We start from the raw sequence: 19,772 nt of genomic DNA, 5'->3' as shown, positions 1-19,772 counted from the left end.
ACGCACACTCCGAAACCCCCTTACACAACCGTAAAGGATCCCATAACAGAGTCTTTCCAACAGGGATGACTTTAGGGACGGTGTCAAATGCCAGCTATGAAAGCGCATGCCGACCGAAGGATTAGCTTTCGAGTGTTATGATCCACCATTGTATTTTTCTTTGCCCTTCTTTCCACCCTGTTTAGATGGCAATTAGTGAGCTGCCAGCTTGGGTCGAGTTGTGCTGGTGACGTTACTGAGTATTGTTTATAGACAGCTGCTGGCCCCGATAAAAGCTAAGGTCCATTGATGTATTTACCAGCTGTGCTTGTAAGCTACAGGCTGCCTCCAATACTCTGTCAAGAGCTGCCCAACCTGAAGAGTGACCCCTCGTATAGCTCGCACTGACAGTTCGTCTGTTCGTTTTGAGTGCAAAATGGACACAGTATGTATCGCGGTGTGCGTACACTGATTAAAAACAGTCACAGGGCGGTACGTGGTACCTTTTCAAATGATACACCTTTGTACTTTATTTGTCACAATAGGATGCATATAAGAAGCTTAAAGGTATAAATTAGTAGCTAGATGATACATATTAGTACAATTTGAAAGGGTAACGCTCCAGTTACAGTTCTTGTACCTTTTTTTCAGAGAGTGTATTATTTGTACGCTACTATGCAAAGCTAGCAAACAAGATGTTGAAATGTTATGGGCGGTTTCCAGGGAATGCTAGCTGCTTGCTTTTTGTAGACAAGATTTCTATAAAAAATATTTGCTAACAATTTTTTTTTTTTTTTTTAGTTAACATCAAAGGCCAAAAATGTGCATCCTGAAAAATTAAACCGTTTTAATTAATACATACCTGCCTTTTCTTAAATGTCTAAGAATTATGAATATTTTGTGTTCAAATAATTAATAGTAACTATTATTAATAATAATATTAATAATTAATTATTAATATAATTCATTAACCTAATTGACAAAATATTGACCAAATTTAAGTTACAAATAAAAACTTAAATAAATGAATGAATGAATGAATAAATAAATAGTCCACAAAATTGGAATACTTTCTGAAAATACATAATCAGTAAGCAATTTTAAAAGGAAAAAATTTAAAAGGTAAAAATAAATCATTATTGAGATTCAGTAAATTAGAATTAATTCATTGCTAATGTGTCAATAATATGTTATCATATAATCCAGAAAAAAAGTAACTATAGTTGGATTAAGAGTATATTAAAATGTGCTTGATTTTTTTGTGGAATCTGATGACATAATCCACATTACGTGTAATCAGTTGCCACAGTTTTATTGATATTTTGGTTACTGGATATAGGTGAGGCCTTCCTTAATGTTAATCTATGTTTATATATATATATATATATATATATATATATATATATATATGCAGATGAAGTGTTTTGCAATTTAACATGAACACAATAGGCACATTGTACCTAATTTTTCATTATTTTATTTTTAAATATACAGTTTCTTAAGAAACCTAATATAAAGTGGGACCAGAAAGGTTTAAATAAAGCCAATAATGTAACAACAAATCTGCATTTCCACACTTCCACATTATGAATGCAGCCCTAAACAAAATAAACCTATAAATATACGTCGCTTTCAGAGTGTTAATGCGTCTTCTCTGTTAAAAACAAGTGCCAAGGCACTGCGATAAATTCCTAAGTCTCAGATGAGTGCGAGTTACTTCTTATATTTTGAGTCGTGCGATGAAAGACGGGCATTAAAAGCAAAAGGCCACATTCCAGTGCTGATGTGGAATGAATTTACACACACACTCCCTGATGTCCAGGATCAACAACCACAAAAATAGCTCCACAAATGAGATGGTAAACTATAAAGGAGAAGACACCCTCATTAATCTGAAAGAAAACACTCGGGTGACTTTTTAAGAATGTATTAGAAATATGAGACAATATCCTTTAACAGTTTAGACTGTAATTGATAAATGGGGTCGGATTTACATAGCTGGTGTAATGACCCAACTGGGCAGTCCTTCCAGACATCTAAAGAGGAATACTTCGGAAAGGACATCCCTTAATTACTGTGGGATGGTAGAACAAAACTAGTTGTATTTTTCAAGCTAAGTAAGGCTTGGTGCATAATAACATACACTAGTATGTTTATGCATAAAATATATATAAGTTTGGAATAAAATCTGATTTTTAAAAGTATTAATGTTTTAAAAAGAAGACTCTTATGCTCACCAAGGCTCCGTTTATTTGATGAAAAATACTGGAAAATTGTGAAATATTATTATAAAATAAATTAACTTTTTACTATATAAATATATGTTAAAGTGTCATTTATACCTGTAATAAAAAGCTGAATTTTTAGCATTATTACTCCAGTCTTCAGTGTTGCACAGTCATTCAAAAATCATTCTTACATGCTGATTAGCTGCTCAGTTATTAATAAAGGTTCTTCTTATTATCATCAACGATGAAAACAGTTTTTGCTGTCTAATATTTAGGAAAGTGTGACTTGTTTGGCTTCTTTGATGAATAGAAAGTTCATAAACTATTTACTATTGTAACTTTTGTAACAATATAAATATCTTTACTGTTACTTTTGACACATTTAATGCATACTCATTGAATGGAAGAATGTTTTTTAATTTTTTTTAATGATAGTGTATTACTGTTTTCACAAAGCAACAACATTTATTATTACATTGATAGTAAATATGCACACACACACAAACACACATATTATACAATAAAAATACAACACATATTTCCTTGGTTACAAATAAATACTGAATAATCACAACTGGAAGATACTGTAACTGACATCCCAAGCCCCACAAAAGAAGCTTTAAAATAATTTAGCTCCACAAACGTTCATTTAAGGGTGCGTGAATCTTCTGCTCAGGCAGAAAGTGATATCTCTTTGGGCTAAACAGCTAAGCCTCTGCTGCGTTTGGGTAACATGAAGGGGGAGACGTCTAGCCTGCATGAGCCACCCAAGACTATTAATAAATAAAGACAATACTACTGGTCTTTAATAAAGAACCTCGTCCCTTTAAGCCTATACAGAGCTGAAGAGAAACAGCGACTATGACTGGCTCCTAAATGTCATATTCATAAATCTGTTTTTGGGGCTATTAGCCCCTTAATCCTGCAACACGGTCGAGCCCACATGTCCAGCAGAAGCCTCTGTCCACTCATTGTCCATTGTGTAATCCATTGGAAATGTAATCTAGCACTGGGCCTGTCCAAACACAGAGTGAGGGCTGTTGTAAAAATGTCTCGTCAGGGCACTTCACCATCTTTACAGCTCAGAGCAGGTGTGAGAAGCACTCGTCCCATCACCAACATGCATCAGAGCTGATTTTCTGTGCCTACACATGGAAATATATGAAATAAGTACTGAGAATACACAGTAAAGAGCAAACATAAACCACAAAAAATATCAAGTCTGGTCACATTTCACCTAAAAAAGCAAAAGAAAGAAATGTAAATCACTTTAAAAATAAATATATTAAAATAGCATAAAGAACGTGAACCACCAATTCTTCAATTTCTGGCATGCATTTGTAAAGATAAGTATTTACAAATGAAGGTAGTATTTATTAAAGGTACTTCTTGAAATAAATAAATAATGAAATACCTAATGGGATTCGAATAATCTCATTAAGAATAATAAAAATATTTATTTATTTATTTAAAAAAAAAAAAAAAAAAAAAAAATATATATATATATATATATATATATATATATATATATATATATATATATTTTTTTTTTTTTTTAAATTGCTACTTTTATTTAGCAAGAAAGCTTTAAATTGATCAAAGGTGGTACTAAAGACGTTTAACATCTTGTACGAGATTCAATATATGTTCCAATTCTATTCTAACATTCTAATTCTATTTGATTTCTGTTCTATTTCAAATAAAGTGTCATTTTGAACTTTGTATACATGAAACAAAAAAAAGTGTACAAATTCCCAGAAGTTGCTATCACAGGAATAAAATACATTTTAAAATAGAAAACAAAATTGGTAATCACATTTCATAATATTACTTTTTATAGAATATTATATTTTTATAGAAATATTTCAGTTTTATTAATAATTCACAATATTACGGTTTTTCTTTTTAATGCAGAAAAGAGAAAGCCATAAGAGAAAGCCATAAGAACTTTAATAAGAGAGGTGTATATATATATATATATATATATATATATATATATATATATATATATATATATAAATAAAATATCACTAGACCCCCCCCCCTTCTCTCTCTCTCTCTCTCTCTCTCTCTCTATCTCTGTATATATATATATATATATATATATATATATATATATATATATATATATATATATATATATATATATATATATATATATATATTACATTTCTGCACACACATGATAAAACCTACAACAAATGATAAAAAGTCAAAGAATATATATATATATATATATATATATATATATATATATATATATATATATATATATATATATATATATCAAGTCAGACATTGTTGTGACTGGATTTAGAAGTGTATTAAGAGTAGTCAACACAAACAACATTTGAAGAATGTTTGGAGAACATTTCAGGTGAGACGAGAAACAAAACCAGGAACAAGACTGAGAGTCTTGAATGTTTTTGGACAGCTGCACTAAGAAACTCACAGGCAAAGACAAAACATGGACAAAAGGCAGGTGGTATTCTTGAAGGAGGTCTACAGCGAGCCGCCCAAATGTATGACAGCTCTGTTGCATCGTTATCTCAGGGCACATACCCACCACGATGTACAAGAGCCACAGGCTGTGACCTGAAATGAGGGTCACGCTCGCAACCTCAAATCTGAATTCAAACTGAAATAGAACCAGATCCGGGCCTGTTCCTCCAGAGTGAGTGTGTGTAATTTGTTACACTTTAGTTCAGCTCAGGTCATCGTATATGTGTCTGAGAGGTGCAGAGGTCAAGTCAAGAGTGCAGGTCCTGCTCACCCGATGCTGGACGTACGCTGAGTGTTCCCCTTTCTTCCATCCAGACCCAACAGGCCCCCGGGGATCTCCCAGTCCCTCGTGTCAGTCATCCGCACTGATGAAACAAGAGACGGGTCCACCAGGGAAGAGGACGGGGGGCACAGTGAAGACCAAAAGACAACCGAAAAGGAGCATGTTATCACATATACATGACTCTTAATGCCGACTTCTATGTGCCAGTGTTTGCACAAGTATTAAATAGTGACCTGCAGGCCTGTCTATACAAATATGTCTTTCGTGCAAATCACTTCACATACAAGTCCATTTTTTATTTTAATTTTTTTTAAATGGCCAAAGAGAGACAATTTCTTTTAATGCATCTGTTGTTATCAGAGAAGACTGCTGTTTGCTTGCTTCTAGACAGTTTAGAAGAAGAAGAAAAAATACATCTGGCATTGCCAACTAATAAGAAGATAGTTAAAGTGGCAAAAAAAAAAAAAAAAAAAAAAAAAACTTAATGATTGGATGCATGGCCAATGATTTGAATGGATGAATGAGTAAAGGATGATAACTATAACAGTAACTAAGTTGTAATTCTTCATAATGAGCAGATCATAGAGCTTGAGCATTTAAAGCAGCTTGTCTACTTAATATTAATCAAGTATACAAGCCAGTCAAACCTAATGAAGTGAACATCTGCAGATGAAATATATATTCTTTTTAGAATACATTTAGTCATTTAGCACTTCTTTTCTTTTCTTTTCTTTTCTTTTTTTATTTAGATAATACCAAAACACAGTGTAAAACCATGGATAGTTAGTCTTTTGGCAGGTTTTCTAAGAGACTTTTGAGCAGCTGAGCATCAGCGTGAACGCGTGAAATCACCGAGGACAGACTATTGATGTCCGTTACAGCAAACATGTCGGAACCGAGAGTAAAACGAATAAAAAACGTGCCTTCCCCTCTGTAAAACTTATATATCTTCTGCTGGGAGTCTAGCGAGGGCAAAACTTCCCGACTGTGGTGGAGGAAAGTCTGTGTGGGGTTTCCACTTTGCTTCTGGAGGTCTCTTACAGACTGAAGCGCTGGTAAGAGCTTTACTGTAAAATATCACGCTCCCCAAATCATCAGTCGACTGCTTTTATTTGCCACACTGTTTTATAAAGATCTATATTTATAGAGATGGATGCCAAAGGTTTATCAGATTTTTGTCAGCTTTCTGTATTAACCCCCACCCAACCCGAGCCATCCAAAGACGCCCTCTAGCCCATAAAAACACTGGATCGCTGTTTTATTAAAACTTCACAGGGTAAAAGAACAACAAAATATGTCTGAGATGATAAACATACTGTAAGGAATCTTAAAAAATGTACTTTTAGGAAAAATCCTTAGAAAGGTCAAATTTGAATTCAAGTTGAATTGAGTTATATCCAAAGTTGGCCAACTAAAACACTTTACACTTTACTAAACACTTTAGGCTACGTTTTTTTTTTTTTTATGTATTAACATTTACTTTTTGTTGTTGTTGTTGTTGTTGTTACAAAGATAACAAATCATGAATATCAGAGACTTCCTGATCTCAACACAGTCGAGGGGGTCTAAAGTGGTCCTCACTGTTACTTCTGTTCACATGGCATCAAAATGTCTTCTTGTCACATGACATGACACTTTTTAAAAATATATATTATTATCAATGATAAAGTATCTTACCACTTCTTTTGCCAAATTTCAGTGTGAAAGTAACAGATTTAGTGTTTATTTATAAATTAAAATAATAATAATAAAATGATATGCATTTAGTGAAGGCTGAAATAGAAGGGGCTAATATGATGATGATGATGATGATTATTATTATCATTATTATGTTTAATATAAATAATAAATAGTAAAAACAATCTTATAAACGAAACAAAAATACCAGTTTCTTCTCTTACAGGAAACATAACAGGAAACTGTGGTTAGCGAAGTCATTTTGGACTTGGTTTTGTTCTGTTTCAGGCCAGAGTCTTTGAGCAGAGTGATCTGACTCTTCCCAGAGTGTCTGTGTACTTTCAGCAGGAGTCAGTGAAGGAGCTCGAGCGGAGGAAAATACTGCAGGAAGAACATCCAGCTAACTCACCCGTCTAACCAGTTAACCAGCACAAGACTTGTCCCAAGTGCCCTCTATTTCTTCTTAAAAGAAATAGCGCCTAGATATGGAACAAAGAAGGTATATCTCATTCGTTTAAACTCACGTTTACTCAAAGTGCCTATTTTGTCTTCATACTCTTGTCTGTATGGGGCAGCAGCAGCTCTGAAGGGAGGGAACGAGAGCAATGGGGGTAAACCAGCGGGGGGTTTAGCAGAGATCTCCCCTTTAATGCCTGTTAGGGGTATACGTTTCCCCCGAGTTCCGGAAAAGTGCTGAGATTAATGTGAAGGCGGAAGGACAGTGCATTAATTGTAGGTCCAGCTGGATTCTGTGGCACTCGCACTGCTGTCACTTTAGAGTCCTCTCTTCTCCTTTCTCTTCTCTCTATTTTTTTTTTTACTTTCCAGCCTTCCCCGATTTTATGATTCGTGTAAAATCGATCCGGGCTGGGACTGGTGAGCGTCCATCAGCAGCGATTTTGAACACCTTGTTATCCGCTCATCCGTGCTGGGTGAAAGTTGACCCATACATGGACTGATCCGTGGAGATGGTTTATGAGTGGTTTAATTTGCTGCATTTTTACAGCATAGAAGAGTTATTTGCATTATTTCAATGATTATTTATTCAAAGATACAGATTTGTTATTTATATTCACTAAGACTGCATATACAGTAAGTATTTGTGAAATATTATTGCAATTTACAATAACTGTTTCCTATCTGAATATATTGTTATTTGTTCCTGTGAACAAAGCTGAAGCTTTACTCCAGTCTTCAGTGTCACATGATCCTTCAGAAATCAATATGAAATGCCGATTATGCTGAAATTGCTTATTAAGATTAGTTTTGAAAACTGCTTAATGTTTTTGTGAAAAATTCGGACATGAACTGAAAGTTCAAAAAACCGCTTTTATTTTACTCACAAGTCTTCGGTAACATTATTAATGTTTTTACGGTCACCTTTAATCGGTTTAATACGTCCTTACAGAATAAAAGCATTAACCTATTTTTAATTATGAGCCAGTTTTTACATTTCTGAATTAAAGTTTGATATCTTTTGGAACATTGCTACATAGTGCTGTCCTGTTATATTATGAAGAAAGACGCGATTAAAAGACTTAAATTCTTAAAAAATAAAATAAAATAAAAATATATTTTTTAAGTATTTTGGCATAATATTTTATTAGGAAAAATTGTTTAATTAAATATTTATTATTATTATTAGTAGTAGTAGTAGTAATAGTAGTAGTAGTATTGAAAAAAAATCTTTATATTACATATTTTTTCCGATTTGTGGAATGTCATGTGGTGCAACTCTCAAAAAACTTATTTTGAATAAGTAATCAATGATATTTGTAAAACCTTTTAACCTTAAAAAAAAAGTGTCAGGAAAATGTTACTATTCACTTAATGGTAACACCGCATGACATTCTTATAGTGATTCAAGTGAAACTTTTCTTTAAAGCGTTAAGGTTTTTTAAAACCATATGAAACCAACATAAAAACCAAATGTATATTTCAAATTACTTTGTGTAAAAGTTTTAATTTATTAATTATTTGTATTTTTTTTTTTTTTTTATCATAGCCACTTTTATTTTTTCTCTGGCCCAATTGTGACCTGCAGTGATTTTACCATGATGAATACCTAACCATTTAGTTTAGAAAAGCATGTGTAACTTCAATAGCACTCAAGGCCAAGCTACATCAGCCCCGGCCCAAATGGCACACTTGACACAGACTTCCTCACAAGCGTCTGTGAAGTCCAAGAGACTGAAGCACTATTAGGTTTCGGAAGGGTGCTGGAACGCTGCATTCACCAATCAGCACCCAGAACCCATTCCTTTTATCTCTAACCTACATTATGTAACACCTACAGAGGCCAGGCACTGGTGAGGTGTGTGCCGTCCTCCCAGCTCTGGAGGTCATGCTTACCCAGTGGAAGGAGGAGATGAGCGTCATGCTGGAGCTGCGTAGTCAAGAGTCAGTTCATTCAGCCCCTCGTCCCAAAGGTCAAACTCGTCGGTGACCTCTTGACCAGCGCTCGCAGAGTGGGCTGCAGCGGTGACCGCACGGGTGGCTTTGGCGGAGTACCTCATCGACCGGCTGCAAGAGACCGCTTAGACTTCCTCTTTGTTAATCATTTAGGAACCATGGTCGCACTGTAAAAAGTGATTATTCAAAGTAGTAAAGTAAAAAAACAAACTACAAGAATAGCCTATTTCATCTTAATATTTCACCTTATTTCATTTCAACTTAATAATTTAGTGTATAATTCAATGTTACTTGCCATTTCTTTGTGATTATTTGTGAAACTGACTAGCCTAATAATGTTTCAAAGTAAACCCAACACCTGATTTTCTTTTGTGTGTGTCTTTGGCTCTTAATAAGATTATATATTACACCTGTCTGAGACAGATTACATATTCGTCCAAAAACTAAAGTGCATAAATGCACTCACCATAATGCCAGTTTTGTATGTCTCTCCAGTTGGAGGTATTGTAATGTCATTCCAGTAAAATCAGTGTATTCTCTCTCTCTTTCTCATTTTATTTGATCATTTTTATTATTTTGTAGTGCTTCACAAATATATATGGAACACTGCATTGCTCTGTTTATCCTGTGTGTGAGAAGTTTATTTGGATTTATTTTTTTTCTTTTTTAAGTAGTCTTTGTTTGGTAAGCATTATTTCAAGTGAAAATGTCATCTGTATTTTTTGAAAAAATTAAATATTTTCGTTTATTTTAGAATATTTTACCCTGTGAATGTTGTCCTGCACTGTTTTTAATAAACACAACATATATATGCATACATGTGGGGTTTTTTTCTTTCTTTTTTTTTCTTTATATTATAAAACGTGCTGGTAAAAGAAATACAGTAAAATATAATTGTGTCACACAGTAGTCTGGTTTTGTGACAGATGAGTTTAACATAAAACTTTTTTAACAAAATCTAAGGATATATGTTAACACCGTTTACAATAGGATTTTAACTCCAGCGGGCTGTATTCAGGTGAAACCTACTAATAGGAGAGACAGAGGAACTCTCTCTCTCTCTCTCTCTCTCACACACACACACACACACACACATGCAGGTTTGTTTTTGTGAAAAGTGGGGACATTCCATAGGTGTAATGGTTTTATACTGTACAAACTGTATATTCTATGGCTCTGCACATAACCCTAGCCCTAACAGGAAACTTTGTGCTATTGCAGATTTTTTAGTAGCTACACTCCATTCTGTGTGGTTTATATGTGTTTTGAAAGTGGGGACATGGGGCAATGTCCTGAAAAGTCAACTTCTACTTGTAATACCTATGTCATACCCTTGTCATTATACAAATCTGTGTCCTGATATGTCACAAAAACGCGCTCTCTCTCTCTCTCTCTCTCTCTCTCTCTCTCTTTCTCTCTCTGTATCACACACACACACACACACACACACACACACACACACACACACTTGGGGCTTTTCAAGCAAAAGTAGTTTTTAACTCTCATCTGGCTCTTTAACGCCCTCTATTGTTGTACTGTTGTACGTCTGGCAGCTATTGTAAGAAACGCAAAGTAAACTTGGCAACATCATAAACAGATCATGAAATGAATTAGCTTTAGCTTGTAGATAAAAAAAAAATTGTAATAATAAAAATAAAGTGCACATTGGAAAAAAGCATCTGTAATATATTGTGCTGGTGTTTGTGCGTGTGTGTGTATGTTTTATTTTATTTTTTTAAAGCATGTTTACTATATAAGTGTATTAATACAGGAGTGTAGTTGTGCTACAGTGTTTCATTAAACAATTGATCCAAACCAAAAACGATTCAGGGTAGGCCTAGTTTATTATTATTATTATTATTATTATTATTAAACACAGGTAAGGATCCATAACTTTCAGTAGGCCTATATTTAAGCCTTAACTGCTATACACATGTGCATGTATTTCGATGTATTTTAACAATATTTTGAGTTATTTATCACTCGTTTTTTGAATAAGCATACTATGGAGATACATATTTATACATGGAGCACTGGAAACCCAATATGTTAACAGCTTCTTTTTTTGTTCTATTCTGTTCGGTTATTACTGATTGTTTGTCATCTTATCTAATGCAGTAGTAGGCTACAAACTTATATATTTACTAAGCGACAAATGATGGTCGAACGATTCCCTTAGAAAAGATAAAACGGAAGTTCTGCCTCGAATGTTTCCTGGGAAATTTCAGGAAAATTGTAAGCTAAGATCTGTGACTTGAGGACAAATAAACAAATCAATGTGATTTCAACTCAATACACATACGAAACGACGCAGTAATAGCAACTTTTAGCATTATTTATAAATGAATTCATCATTTTAACATTTTTATGGCCCCGTCATTAGCTGAAGTACCAGGCCTTCAAAACCACGCCCTCTTTCTAAACGCACGTTCATTGGTCCATCTGTCTTCTGCAGGACACGCCCCTGACCGGCTAGGCTGTATATAAACAGGCCCTGCTCTCTCACCAGCAACAAGTACCTGAGGGGTACAAGCAAAGAAACCTTTGTAGGATCTGCGATTTTTAAAGGTTGTCTCGAGCAACACGTTTTTTCAGGATCGGAAGGAATTTGTCTTAATATTCCTAAATCCTCAAAAACCACTTTGGAAGCATTAAAGTATATGACTATACATTTATTATTTTTACCTTAACACATAAAAATGGAGTTGTCGGATATTCCTTTCCCCATCCCGTCAGCTGATGATTTCTACGACGACCCTTGCTTCAACACCAACGACATGCACTTCTTTGAAGACCTGGACCCGAGGCTCGTCCACGTGAGCCTGCTGAAGCCCGACGAGCATCACCTCGAGGACGAGCACGTGAGGGCGCCCAGCGGGCATCACCAGGCCGGCAGGTGCCTGCTGTGGGCATGCAAAGCCTGCAAGAGAAAAACCACCAACGCGGACCGCCGCAAAGCCGCCACCATGAGGGAGAGGAGAAGACTGAGCAAAGTCAACGACGCCTTCGAGACCCTCAAGAGATGCACGTCCACCAACCCCAACCAGAGGCTGCCCAAAGTGGAGATCCTGAGAAACGCCATCAGTTACATCGAGTCTCTGCAGGCGCTGCTCAGAGGGCAAGAGGAAAACTACTACCCCGTCCTGGAACATTACAGCGGAGACTCCGACGCCTCCAGCCCGAGATCCAACTGCTCGGACGGCATGGTGAGAGAGAGGCTCATTCTATAGACCTACAGCTACTCTAGCTAGAGATTAATATCGTAATTATATTACTTGATTTAGTTTAGGCTATATTTATTTGCTCGTTCATTCATTCGTTCGTTCATTCAATAACGCAAGGTTGGGGGTTCGATTCCCCGGGAACACATGATATGTAAAAATTGATAGCCTGAATGCACTGTAGGTCGCTTTGGATAAAAGCGTCTGCTAAATGCATAAATTTTATTTAAATTGTATTTAAATTTAATAACGCTTTACTTGGTTTCAAAAGGTTTTATACGTGAAAACTTGGTTTATTTGGGTAAATAAGAATTATTATTATAGACTACCGGATTATAACTTTGAAGTAGGCCTATTCTATCTTTGTAGAATGATAATGTCACATCAAAAAATTAAGCTGAACAATATTAAGCATTAATAGGATTTTTAATAGTTATTTGTAAAATAGGCTGTGCTTTAAATGCGCGTCCTTTAACGAATTTTCTTCTTGTATTTTCCAGATGGATTTCATGGGTCCTACATGTCAGTCGAGAAGACGGAGCAGATATGACAGCTCATACTTCAGCGATGCTCCAAACGGTATGGCCACGCGTCATTGCTCTAAATAAACAAACAAACATTGAGTCACAGCTCAAACGATCTTACACAGCTCTACAGATATGGGTGTTAAAGTTCAAATCGCAATTGAGTTCAAATGAAATATTTCAAATAAATCTTAAATCTAAAATTGTATTAAAAATATTTTCCAGCTGACGCACGGAATACTAAAAGCTCGGTGGTGTCGAGTTTGGATTGTCTGTCCAGCATCGTGGAGCGCATCTCCACAGAGACCCCGGCGTGCCCGGTGCTGTCGGTACCGGAGGGGCACGAGGGGAGCCCGTGTTCTCCGCAGGAGGGGTCTGTCCTGAGTGAGACCGGGGCCCCCGCACCGTCCCCGACCAACTGCCCTCAACAGCAGGCTCAGGACCCCGTCTATCAAGTGCTTTAAAGATCTACTGCACTCCAAAACGAATTGAAAAAGACTATTGGGAAACATTCAGCAGGAAATCCGACCTTAACGACAAAAGAAAGACTATTTCGATCCACTGCTGGAAACTATAGGAACGAATGTTCTTTCTTTCTTTCTTTCTTTCTTTCTTTCTTTCTTTCTTTCTTTCTTTCTATGCTGTGGAAAACGAATTCCATTCTGAAAAGGGCTCAGCAGATCCGCAGAAGTGAGTTTCTTAACTACGCTTATTTATATTATCGCATCCACGTGAAAATGTGACCATATTTTCTTTCCCCCCTTTGTGAATATATTTTCTGTCACCGTCAGCTTTTATTTCCTAATTGTTTACGAGAGAGTCGTAATCCAGATAGGAAAAGTAGGACCACTTTTGTACATGTGTAAATAAGATGTGTTTTGTTAAAGCGATGGAAACGAACAAACATATTATTGTATTTAATGATGCCTGTTTGAAACACTTGCTTGTTGTGTCTTGTGTTAAACTTTATATTTATACTTCTTAAACGAGTGAATGTCGGATTAATAAAAAAAGAAATGACTATTTATACTCGAATGTTTTGATTTAGCTGTTCCATGAATTGGCCTAAATAATGAAACAATGGAATATTAATCGAAGACGAAACGGTTTTAGCGGGACTGAAAACAATGATGAAAGTCAAGGTTGTTGTTCTTAAAATTTAATCATGGTAAAACTCGTTCAACACAAAGTTTTCAAAACAAATTACCAGTTTAGTTTATGAAATAATATATTTTAGGTGTTTACATTTTGTCCATTGCCAACGAACTCAGTTGATGAAGTTGATGAAACAATGTTTTTCTCGAAGCTTCCCCAAATTATTTGGTTCTAGTCTAGTGGACCATCTCAATCAAAATAGCTAAAAGCAAATAGCCGTTTATGAAATGAAGTGAAACGCTACACATTATGGCGATTCGATAACATTTTGATCCATAATCTATAAACTTTCATTCATGTAGGCTACAATATGAATGCATCCAAATATCGAATGGTTTAGTCTGCATGGCTTTAATGAAAAATTTCCAATTTAATCTACAGGAAAATGTTCGGTGATGTTAATGAAAACACGAGTTATAGCCTACTATCTTTATTTTATTATTATTATTATTATTTTTTATAATAGATAGGCTATTATTTAGCATCGAATATTCCAGGGATGATCATTTTATTTGTATTTTTTAATTTATTGTATTATTTTATTTTTGCTTTAAAAAAAGGAGCTCTAGTAGAAGACAGACATGATATAGGCTAGCAACAGCACCATCTTGTGTACTGCCCTTCACACATCTTTAATAAACCGTCACATACGGCAAACATATTTGCACAATGTTAACATTTTATATTTTATCTGACTGATCATCAAATTGTGCATTATCATATCTATCATGTGCTGCTGTAGGCTACCCACGCAAGATGCATGTTTAATGTGCAGGTTGTAAAGATATTTCATAAATGCATCCAGAAGAAATTAATGTGGCAGATCTAGGAACTTTCTGCCACATTTATTAAAAAAAAAAAAAGCTTATAGACAGTAGCCTATCTGTGACTATCGGCTACCACAAAATATTTTCGATAGTTAATAGTTTCCTCAGGCTGACAAAACGCTAAAACACAGTCTACGGATTGATGGTTTGAATAATTTATGTGGAGTTCACGAATTTGTTAAAATGCTTATATTGATTCTTACTTCCAAAAAAAAAAAAAAAAAAAAACCTTGGTTATTTGAGGTAGAAAACTGGAATTGGGACTGACCTATACTTGGACTATCATCGAAGGCGGATGAACTTCTAATTGCTCGTGACACGGTAGGTTGAGATTTCACTAAAGTGGCAAATCTGTATCCTTCCGCCTGTCACTCGAAAGTTACAATTTACCGGCGTTACATAATTTTATAATGAAATACAATTCGCAAAATATAGGCTATGGTAAGAATGTGATTTTGTCTCACGAGTTACATCACTTACCATGATTAAATCTTGTGATTACGGGTGTTAATATATCGCGGAACAGTGTATTTATCCTGATTCAGTAAAAACCGCGAATACGGTTTGAGGTTATCAGTGGTAATCTAGGCCTACTAAAACGTTTATTTCAGATGTAGTATCAATACAACCTAATGTATCTTGAACTTGAAACATGTTTATCCACTAGTGAACTTAAACAAAAACGGTCTTGCAATATCTAAAAACAACTATTTTATTGATGTTTCAATGACAAGTAGCTACTGACAAAGGCTTTAAGTCACACTTTATTTACATGACATAAAAAGGGAACTAAATAGCCAAACAGTCCAAGACGAGAAAGAGTTGGTTGATCAACAACTACGGAGCCCTGTGTGGTCCGCACAGATCGAGGGGTGTATCTTGTCCTTCATCATTGTGGTGGTCTTGGCCTGCAGGACGACGCACTTACTTTCTGCGACGAGCGGCGGCGCCCTTCTTGCTGCTGCAATACAGGAATTCGAAGATAACAGGTGAGCAAATTAGACTTTTATTGAAGTCAACTAAAACACGTTATTTTCTGTCATATTCACTGGTTTTGAACTGCATGTTGATAAGTTAATAACAAATGTAATTAAATCCTTAACATTTTTGGAAGCTTCCCAGACAGCAAGAAGTTTCGGCCCAGATCTGGCCCACATTTGGATTTTACGAGGGCCAGATGTGGGCCGGTTCTGGGCCAAAACTGCTTGCTGTCTGGGATTCTCCATGGAACTTCCTGGAATCTGTCTCTAGTACTGTTCTCAGAAAGTGAGTGCAGTGTTCTTGCTTATTAAGTTTTCACCAACACAACACAGTTGTCAAGCAGCCACATGAAGGCCATGCACAGCAGGGGGCGCCGTAACATTCATGAAAACTGTGACTTACAATTTGCTGAGCTCCTCCACTCTCCTGCGCAGTGTAGTGACCTGGAGAACATCAGAGATTTATCAGTGATCTCTAAACGAACCTCAAGGAATCAGATACTGGTTGGGACAGCGTCATGCACAGGTGCGTAAATGTGTCTTGTCCTCTTGTCACTATCCACTATTCGTTCTCTCACCTCATACTTCTGTCTCTTCAGCCTCTCCATGTGCTCAAACTTCTCAGCCTCCAGGGTCTTAATCCATTCAAACAGCTCCAGTGCTTTGTCCCTGAAGTCCACGAGACAGAAGTGAGCAAGACTGGACTGTTTGCATGGCCACTTCAACTGTTTGGGGTGTAACTCACCTCAGTTTGTCCTCGTTGAGATGGTCGACGTTGAGTGGTTTGCGTCTGTCAGCCAGGATCTTTTTCTTCTTCTCTCTCTCTGTTTGTTTCTTGCCACCTTTCTTGGCGTCGGCCTGAAGGACAACAGAATGCAGGGTTTCAGTCACAGTTGTTTCAAGCCATGCTCTTTCACTGATTTTAAATGTTTTGAAGTGGAGCTGACCTTCTGCAGATGGCTGCTGTAGTTGGAGCCCATACCAGACAGAGCTGACTTCTTCTTGGCGTCTTCCTCTGCCTTCTTCTTGGCATCCTCCTCCTCTTTCCTTCGCCTCTCCTCCTGAAGGAGTCGTCAGAGTCAGGGTTTTCACAGAAGATGGACACTTTCCAGATTTTGTCAGCTGTTGTTTAGTTTCATCATAGTGCTCAACTTATCCTGTCCCCCCCCCCCCCCCCCTTCAAATTTTGGTTGCCAGATCATTTCAGAATTGACTTATATGATACTTTAATAAATCAGGAAACTAGATAAGTTAACACACTGTACATTATGACATATGGTAAAGCTCAAAAGCTTCTTCCAGATGCTAAAATGGTGAAATTCCTAATATTAATTCAGTTAATTCCAAATTATGTCTTTTTTTGTCTATTAAAACAACAACATTTATGTATTAATAATAATAATAATAATAATATTTTTCTGTCTTCTCATGGTTCCCAGGTTGTTTATATATATATATATATATATATATATATATATATATATATATATATACATATATATATGTGTGTGTGTGTGTGTGTGTGTGTGTGTGTGTGTACTCATGGTTGCCAGGTTGCTAAGATAAAGTAAAACACAGGGAAGAAATGTGTTCTTTTAAGAAACAAGCTCTAATTGTTGACATTTGGCAACCCCAAGTATAAAAACATATGGATTTTTTTAATTTTTATTTTTAAACTACATCTTAGTCTCACATGTTAAAAAAGGCAAAGTTTGTGTTAAAGGTCATCTTGACTACATTATTGGGGAAAGAGTCGTCAATGAACATTTGTTTTTTATTTCTTGGAAATGAATGAACTCCTAGGTCCGCAGGGTCAGTGATACACACCTCACGTCTGGCCTGGCGCTCCTTATCCTTTTCAGTTCGGATCCTCTGCTGCTCGGCCCTCTCAGCTCTGCGCTTCTCCTGTTTGGAGACAGAAAACACGTTTTCATTTACGACTTCTTTTGAAGAAGATTAGGTTAGGCTAACATCTTATTTCCTTACCATTCTCTCCTTGAGGGCGATCAGTTCCTGCTCCTCCTTCTTCCTCTGCTCGAAGTGAGTATCGATGAGGCCCTGCAGCTCAAGAGTATCCTTGTTGTGACGTTTCTTCTGAATGTCCTGCGTTGAGACACGCGAGAAACAAAGTTGTCAGCACAGTGACAGATACATACATGGATATTTGTATTTTAAATACTCCCAAGGATACATGAACTCTTACATCAAAGTCCACTTTCTCACCATCTGGGATCTTAGGTGCCGAAGGCCTGTAGTTAAAGAATTCAAATGAGTCTGGAAATCTTTTCAAATAGTTTGCTGTAATGCGCAAATTCCGGCTACTTACTTGAACTTTGGCTTCTCTTCTGTATTAGGAGTAAGAGGAGACAAGTACATGTTAATTGTGTTATTGGGAGATCCACACAGTTAACGATACGCAGCAGTATTCAAACATCGGCATAGCACTGCCACAGAATTAGTATTTTTTAGAAGGAATGAAAAAATGTAATTATTTGGTAGATATATTAAGATAAAAATAAATATATCCTTCTTTCATTTTGAAATGGAAATTAAATAGTTAAAATTTACTGGATTTTTATATATAATAAAATAAATAAAAATATATATATAATTATAATGTAGATCATTTATTAAAAATAATAAATAATATTAAAAAAATATATAATTAATATGCATTCTAGAAATGTAAAACTAATTAAATAAGATATAAAATTATTATATATTTTTTTACAATGTGTTAAAACATTAAAGTATTGAAAGTTGACCATGAAAGCTTAACATATACTTAATTCCTGTCCCTGTCATGGTGTATGTTTTTCTTCTGACATTTAAAATAACAGCTTGGTTTGAAATGAATGGTTTAGCTTTCAATATGAGCCATGCAAAGCAAACTCAAACAACAGATCACTGCACGGTTGTTATTATTTGAAACTCATTACTTAGCCTAGTCTGATTATTGCCCAGATTTAGTCTATGGTTAGCTTGTGTATATTTTTGGATTATAGGCAATCTTGCTCCAATTAGCTAGACTAGACTAGAATAGACTAGACTAGACTAGAATAGTTATATGTGTTGTCCACTAGGAAGAGACGCAGCTGTCCCTTCAACAAAATAAAGTGGAATACATCTGTAATCAACATACCTTCCCCTTCAATGACAGCAAGCATTAAACAAGAACAGAAAGCAAGAACAGAATAGATGCTATTAGCAACTGTAATAATAAGGGACAGAGTCTGCCAACAACGGCATTTTTTCGCCAACAGAAATATTTTTAAAAAGAAATACCTGCCTTTTTATTGTTTTATTGTACATTTATTTCAAATAAATCTATTTGCACATTTATTTTTCTATACTTTATGCTTGTAAAATAATATTCATCACATTGTCTGATGTATCCGCTACAAATTCAGTATAAGTAAAAAAAAAAAAAACATTTTATATACCGTATTGTGTAATAAAATTGATAAAATAGAATGTAAAAATAAAATTTCAGAGGGAGAATGGAGAACAGGATGTTGTACTGCTTGTAGGCATATACAGCAATATAACTTTTTACTAACAGATGCATTCATACAATAATAATTTTAGAAATTATTTTATCACCAGTGCAGCAGTATCACGGATTGCACGGTTATTACATTAAAGTCTCGATATCTCGTTGTGATTGCCTACTTTCATCGTTTTCTTCAAAGAACAATGAACATACAGTAGGGCGAAATGATGAATGTATACAGCCCAAATATTTATATTGTTTAGAATAAAAAATAAAATAAAAAACATTGAAAACCTGTACTCACCCTCAAAATGCTCGCTGTAAAAAACAAATAATTAACAGAAATCTGATTATACTCGGTCAGTGTACGTCATACAAATTCAGTTCAATATGCAGAGAAAAGCATGTTTTAAAGTTCAGTTGGACTACAAAATGACAAACTTTATGATACTTACACTTCCTCTGTGTCTGACATGGTGATAGTGGACTTT

General features: G+C 35.5%; 2 protein-coding genes and 1 long non-coding RNA gene across 3 annotated transcripts; 2 read left to right on the top strand and 1 right to left on the bottom strand.

Annotated features, from left to right (window-relative positions):
* Positions 1–5,840: 5,840 nt before the first annotated feature.
* Positions 5,841–9,866, top strand: LOC128014738 (uncharacterized). The gene is made up of 3 exons (XR_008183639.1): positions 5,841–6,047; positions 6,958–7,168; positions 8,966–9,866. It is a non-coding gene; the product is annotated as an uncharacterized LOC128014738 (long non-coding RNA).
* Positions 9,867–11,606: 1,740 nt separating this feature from the next.
* On the top strand, positions 11,607–13,853 carry LOC128013920 (myoblast determination protein 1 homolog). The gene is made up of 3 exons (XM_052597119.1): positions 11,607–12,287; positions 12,803–12,881; positions 13,052–13,853. Exons 1-3 carry the CDS (start codon positions 11,781–11,783, stop codon positions 13,288–13,290), a joined length of 825 nt encoding a protein of 274 aa, XP_052453079.1. The 5' UTR covers positions 11,607–11,780; the 3' UTR covers positions 13,291–13,853.
* A 1,701-nt stretch (positions 13,854–15,554) lies between these two features.
* On the bottom strand, positions 15,555–19,772 carry tnnt3a (troponin T type 3a (skeletal, fast)). Its single transcript, XM_052597387.1, has 11 exons — positions 19,737–19,772; positions 19,586–19,599; positions 18,115–18,133; positions 17,992–18,037; positions 17,775–17,891; positions 17,616–17,693; positions 16,736–16,849; positions 16,534–16,646; positions 16,367–16,457; positions 16,192–16,232; positions 15,555–15,769 (listed from the first exon to the last, which is right to left on the bottom strand). Exons 1-11 carry the CDS (start codon positions 19,754–19,756, stop codon positions 15,733–15,735), a joined length of 690 nt encoding a protein of 229 aa, XP_052453347.1. The 5' UTR covers positions 19,757–19,772; the 3' UTR covers positions 15,555–15,732.

This window comes from Carassius gibelio, chromosome B25 (assembly GCF_023724105.1).
Source record: "Carassius gibelio isolate Cgi1373 ecotype wild population from Czech Republic chromosome B25, carGib1.2-hapl.c, whole genome shotgun sequence".
Lineage (NCBI taxonomy): Eukaryota > Metazoa > Chordata > Actinopteri > Cypriniformes > Cyprinidae > Carassius > Carassius gibelio.
This window is presented reverse-complemented; position numbering and strand designations above follow the sequence as displayed.